Raw genomic sequence first — 6,408 nt, 5'->3', positions numbered from 1 at the left:
AATTGAAATTTCGTAAATATTTGTTGCATTATAAAAATTTGATAACAAAATTTATAATAATCAAAAAAGTTTGACAATGCAATAAATTCGGTTGTTAAAATTTCATTCAATATATATAATACGTTTTCTTTAATTAACTCAAATAAGTTTTGATGTCATAAATATAAATCATTAATACATAATAATTCTTTTTGTCTTTCAACCAATTTATCGAAAAATTGTGATTATTGTTCTACCACTGATTTCATCTCGACTGTTTATTAATTACGTAAATTTATTAGTATTTATTTAGATAAAATTACACTTGCTTAACTCAATGTAATACACGCCATTTTTATTTACTAAATTAAATCAAACATTTTTTTAATTTATATATTATTTAAATATTACTTAAAATATAATTTATTGCAAGTATTTTTTAAATAGAGCAAAGAATTAAATACTAAAATTGTAAATTTTACAATACAATCGCAATTAAAAATTCCAAAATTTTTACTCAGGTGCAATCAGACACGTTTGCTCGGCAGACGATTGATTCGCCCTATATGTATATTTACTCAAGTTCGCCTCCTACGTCATTACAAGAGAAAGGTTCGGAAGGGGCGGAAAATATCATACACGTGCATGTGTGATCGTACAATGCGCAGCCGCCCGATTTTTACGGTGTCTTTTCTCTTGCCAAAGTTTCAGAAGATCCGCGATCGCGTGAACACGTAGATGTATATTCTGAAGAAAAGCAACAGCGCAGCTGTTATCGTAAGTAGTCCCGACAAAAAAATTATTGCGATCGTAATAAAATAAAATTGCAGGCGAGATAAAGCGAAATATATGTTGCATAAATCACGATGATAAAGAGATTAATGGTTCATTGTCAGATATAGCCCAAAGAAAGTAAAGAATGGTTTGGTATTATTTGGAGAGATACACACAGTAATACAGTAAAGAAATTACGGTTTACCGATAATAGCATAAGAATACGGAAAGAAATAATAGGTTTTATATTTATGCATCTTATTTGCGTTTTTCTCGATAATATCGAAACGATAAAAATTTGTCGCTATTGTTCGATTGGTGAAATTTTTTTTTTCAATGAGAGAAAGCCGCGGTTTCATCCTACATTCTATCCCAAGTCCAACGATATGTAACGGATAAGATTCCGTTATCATGATACAAACGTCATTGTCTAAAATTGATCCAAGATTCATCATTGACGTAAGAGATACGAGATTCAGAAAAATTTTCAAAAAGTTGAAACATCAGGATTACACACGATTATAATTCAAAATTATCTATAGAACTCTTCTTAAAAACTCTTTCTAGACGATTTATTAATAGTCTATTCGTGGTTTATAATTGTAGTATTTTATACAAACGGCATCGAAAATTCTAATAATAAGCAAATAAAATTTATCACGTCATAAAAAAAAATGCAACATTGAGAATAATAATAAAATTATCCGATAAAAATCGGATATGTTTGGGGAAAGATTTTTTTCACAATATATTTTACGTACGTTTATTTTAATTGATTGTAGCGTTACGTGTTATTAATCATACAATATATGCGCGTGACTTTAATTTAAATAATAATGCTTTGATTTAAATAATAATGTAAAGGACTAATACGATGTGTCATATTTTTTGCAATCGCGATGCATAGATTATTATAGTTCTTTGTATCATGAATGGAATGAATGGCGGAAGAGACAGAGAGAGACAGAGAAAAAATTTTGTCGAAATCGTAGAATCAGAAACAACATCTAAATAACAGATTTAATCGTGTTGCTTCTTTAGCATTAGAATGGGCGATGCCGAGATGGATCGTTTTTTATACGATCAAAAATCCAAATGCGAGCAGCTTCTTAAGGAAGGTAAGCCTCACTTTATATTCTGGGTAGACAATTGCTTAATGAAATTAAGATACGTATTTGTTGAAACAAATGCTCTCTCGTACATATTTACTAGATAAAAATTTCTCAACTTTTTTATAGTTTGAAAAATTCCTTCAAATCCGACACAAAAAAAAATTTAATTAAAAATGACAAGTAATTGATTATATATATAGTCCACTCGATTGTAGCATGGCATTTTTTTCAGACTAATAAAATTAAACAATCATTATTATCATACCATCAATCATTATTACAATTATATCAAGAATATTCACAAAATAGGTGTGTTAATATTTGACGGTATGATATCGGATGCCGCCGCCGGAACCGGCTCATCTGACGATCCAGCAACAATATTACCGATAAAAATTGTTAAAAAAAGAATCATAATTTTGCAGAAACGAATATCACCATCAACGAGGGCAATGGAACGAATATTCATCAATGTCCGGCGACTTTCGATGATCTGCTCTGCTGGTCGCCCACCAATGCACCGGGCACAGCGACCCTGCCCTGTCCACCTACCTCGATTATGGGATACACCGATCTGGCGAGTGAGAATCTGAGAGCACTGGCGGTTGCCAGCAAGATCTGTCTGGCAAACGGCGAGTGGTACCAGAACTCGGACGGCGTGTTCTGGAGCAACTACAGTCTCTGTGTGCTGAATAGAACGCGTTACATGATCAATGCTGCTGAGAAGCTGAATTTTCCGCGATGGTACAATGGTACGGCGGAGTATTTGTTACTGAATGTAAGTTTTTTTTCTCTTTTCCCTTTTACATTCTCTTATTGTCCAGCGTGTGGTCATTCGTTAATTTCACGATTTAACAAGTCGCTCCGGATTAACGAAGACGAATTTTACATATGTAAGGGGTAGTCAAATATAAACCGAATTTTTTCTAAAACTTTATCCGATCAAAATATTTCTAACGCAAACTTAAATCATTTTTCGACATAGTTTCCACTAACATCTAACTATTTTTGTCACCGGATTGGCAGTTTTTTTTTATTTCTGTCATAAAAAGTAGCAGGACGTGTTCGAATTTCATTGCGCAAACCAAATTTTTTCCAAAAAATTCTTTATTTGAACAAAATATTTCCAACTCACACCCAAGTCATTTTTCTACATAATTTCCACTAACATCTAAGCATTTTTTTGCCACCAGATTGGCAGTTTTCTTATTTCCGTATCATAAAAAATAGTGGGACGTGTTCGAAGCTGATTGCGCACGAATTCTTTCACCTCTTGATTATTATCGACTACTTTTTGGGTGTTGGAAATATTTTGATCGCATAAAAAGTTTTGGAAAAAATTCGGTTTATATTTGACTGCCCTTCGTACATTCATTAAATATAATTTCATAATTTATTAGATATGAGACAAAAACCTACTCGAATTATATTGTTGGTCATTAAAAAATTGCAATCCTATATGTATAAATATATAATGTTGCAATTTTAATGGCTAACAATGTATAACTATTTAATAATAATAATTGCCATAATGAACATAAATATTATTTACGAAGATGTTCTCTGTAATATTTTCATACCTTCAACATATAAAAAATGTACTGTTCATATATACGTACATAATTAATTATGACGGCAGAATTAAAATTGCATTCTATTATTATAACAAACACAAGTATGTATCAAATGATATTACTATTCTCTTTCTTTAATCGTAAAAATAAAACGTAATAATTTAAAATAAAATTTATTTATTTGTACGCAACGTATATTATAGTATTATCATTGTTACATGCTTCTGATAGAAATGGTTACCGATTATCAGAACAGTATCGCAAATTGGATATGGCACTTCGTTTACTACTCTAATCGTCGCTATGGTGGTCTTCTCCTTACTTAGGTGAGTGCGGCTTTTTCACGTAGATAAACGCACACATACCATCCCCTTTTCAATTTCATTGAGAGTTCGCGTTATCCATTCATTGTTAACACGTTTACCCCGTTACATAGGAAACTCAGGAATCCCAGAAATAGATTGCACATGCATCTATTTGTGTCCTTTATCATGAGAGCTTTCATGGCACTTCTAAAGGATTGGATTTTTATTGAAGGAATTGGAATGGCTTGGAACGTCGTCTTTGTCGATGGAAACAGTGCTTTTATCAACGAACGCAGTGTAAACGATATTGATTAATTATTATTACCCCAATAATAACGATTAACTATTAATATCCCGATAATAATATAATTATTTTTTCCCAATTATATAATTGGTTTTTTATATTAACATTTAACGTGTTTATATTTAATAGTCTCCAATAAAGTTATAAATTAATAACAAGATGAGACTATAGTCATATCAATTGCGAATTTGCATCGAAATATTTCTTTCTGTTCTAAAGATTAAATTATGAACTATATACTTCAAATTATTTGTCCATTTTCTTGTTTCTATCTTTTCCAAACTCTGTTGCTAATAATTCTAATTTTCATTAATCAATATTGCAAGATGTGGATCTGTAAGGCTATCACGAGTCTGTGGCAATATTTTATCGTGGCAAATTACTCATGGATCTTGATGGAAGGGCTATATCTACATAATCTAGTTTTCAAGGCGCTATGTGCCGACACCAATACAATAGCTCTGTATATTCTATTAGGCTGGGGTGAGCAAGATTTTGTTCAAGATTACGAAATCTTTAGAATTCTATCAGATTGTATCTTATTCAAATTTAATTTTGTTAAATAGGTCTTCCCATCTTGGTCGTAGTGCCATGGATTATAATACGCGCAACTATCGAAGACACTCTCTGCTGGACCACGCATGAAAATCCTTTATTGTTCCTTGTCATAAGAATACCAATTATTATATCTATTTTGGTATGTTAATTGTATTTTCACAAGATATCTCGATTTGAATTGTAAATATTCAAAATTATATATGCCATTTCCCTTGTTTAGTTCAATTTTCTGTTGTTTCTCAACATCGTGCGTGTCCTGCTTGTAAAGCTGAAGACATCAGTGCATTTGCAACGGAAAAAAATGAAATACAAGTTAGTTATATTAATTTTGATTAACTTTTCTATAACACGCGATATTGTAAAAACTTTTACAGTAATAGTTTCTTAATGTATGAACAATCTAATTGAAGAAGTATATATATTTCTCCAGTACTTATTAGACATATTCGTTCATTTTTAATATAGGAGATGGGCAAAATCGACTATGGTTCTGGTACCACTCTTCGGAATACACTATACTTTCTTCCTTGGATTATCTTATCATAAAGATTACAGGATCGAACTCATCTGGCTTTTTTGCGACCAGCTATTTGCGTCCTTTCAGGTACCTATTCATCGTAATACGAAAGAATTTATTTTTACATTGTTACGTAATTCACATATACACTCATGGTATTTACTATTCCAGGGTGCTTTCGTGGCTTTATTGTATTGTCTGCTAAACGGCGAAGTCAGAGCGGAAATGCGACGAGCATGGAGGGCTCGACGATCAAAGAAGGAAGTCGATTCCTTCATATCTGGGCATCGAGAATTACCGAAAAATTTGAAGGACGGAATCAATCGAAAGCAGCATCGATCAGAAGGCGATGACAGTACCAATTTCGCGAGTATAATCATGAAAAAACTATCGATTAAAGATGTTAAGTAGATTTAATCAACTGTGTCTCAATGTTAAATAAAATTTTATGTAAAATTTATGTATATATAATCTACTTATAAAAAATATTTACAAATATATAAACATTATAATAAAAAAAACCATATAGCAACTGAAAATCCACTTTTACAAAAAACATGTTAAATCGATATTCGCAAGTATTGTTGCTTCTTTTCCGCGATGCTAATTGCTTATCTCGATACTGCGCTGTGCATGTGCATTACTTTATATCAATAAAAGCCTGTCATGGCTAAACCGCATATTTGACAGTTCAAATATTTAGGTATGTATGTATAATTTTGATTTAATTAATTTTGAAAAAACGGGTAATTAGAGTTAATATTAAATAATTTTATAAATATGTGTGAGAGTGTGTGTGTGTGTGTGTGTGTGTGTGCGAAAAATTAATTAATTAATTAATTAACTCCATGGTTTTTGATTCGAAAGAACACAGTTAAAACTATAGGAAAATATAATAATTATAATAGTATTATGTACCGAAAAGTGTTTTTTCGGCTATTGACGGTTATTCCAAAACTTATGGAACGAATTACAATAACTTTAATCTCATTTGAAAGATAATTTAATTCTCTACAACTTTTGTTTCGGTACTTTTTGTTAAAAGACGCATACTTTCCCTGATATTTGTAAAAATGTAAAAAATAATTGTGATTTCAGAAGTTTTCGGGCGCTAACTTTTTAAGGAAGCATTTTTCGACCTATGTTTATAGAAAACTTTTTGTTCAGAATTAAATTATCTTTCAAATGAGATCAAAATGATTGTAGTTCGCTCCATAGGTTTTGAAATAAACCAGTTAATAACCAATTTCAAATGTACCGAAAAGTGTTTTTTCGGCTATTGACG

At 31.2% G+C, this 6,408-nt stretch overlaps 1 protein-coding gene across 1 annotated transcript; it reads left to right on the top strand.

The window, feature by feature from the left end:
- The first annotated feature begins 1,715 nt into the window (after positions 1 to 1,715).
- Positions 1,716 to 5,564, top strand: LOC115233291 (vasoactive intestinal polypeptide receptor 2-like). Its single transcript, XM_029803610.1, has 9 exons — positions 1,716 to 1,871; positions 2,291 to 2,643; positions 3,671 to 3,765; positions 3,876 to 4,041; positions 4,375 to 4,531; positions 4,615 to 4,745; positions 4,827 to 4,918; positions 5,072 to 5,210; positions 5,295 to 5,564. Exons 1-9 carry the CDS (start codon positions 1,802 to 1,804, stop codon positions 5,532 to 5,534), a joined length of 1,443 nt encoding a protein of 480 aa, XP_029659470.1. The 5' UTR covers positions 1,716 to 1,801; the 3' UTR covers positions 5,535 to 5,564.
- Positions 5,565 to 6,408: the final 844 nt, after the last annotated feature.

The sequence above is a fragment of the Formica exsecta genome, unplaced genomic scaffold (genome assembly GCF_003651465.1).
Source record: "Formica exsecta isolate Colony F162 unplaced genomic scaffold, ASM365146v1 scaffold17, whole genome shotgun sequence".
In the NCBI taxonomy this organism is placed as follows: domain Eukaryota; kingdom Metazoa; phylum Arthropoda; class Insecta; order Hymenoptera; family Formicidae; genus Formica; species Formica exsecta.
Note: the sequence above shows the minus strand (reverse complement) of the source record. Positions and strands in the feature narration are given on the sequence as shown.

Excerpts from the sequence above, each read along its gene's own strand:
- LOC115233291 (XM_029803610.1), top strand. The coding sequence starts at position 1,802 with ATGGGCGATGCCGAGATGGATCGTTTTTTATACGATCAAAAATCCAAA. Across the intron at positions 4,042-4,374 it reads CTTTTATCAACGAACGCAGT|ATGTGGATCTGTAAGGCTAT; the intron begins GTAAACGATATT and ends CAATATTGCAAG. Across the intron at positions 4,746-4,826 it reads CAATTATTATATCTATTTTG|TTCAATTTTCTGTTGTTTCT; the intron begins GTATGTTAATTG and ends TCCCTTGTTTAG.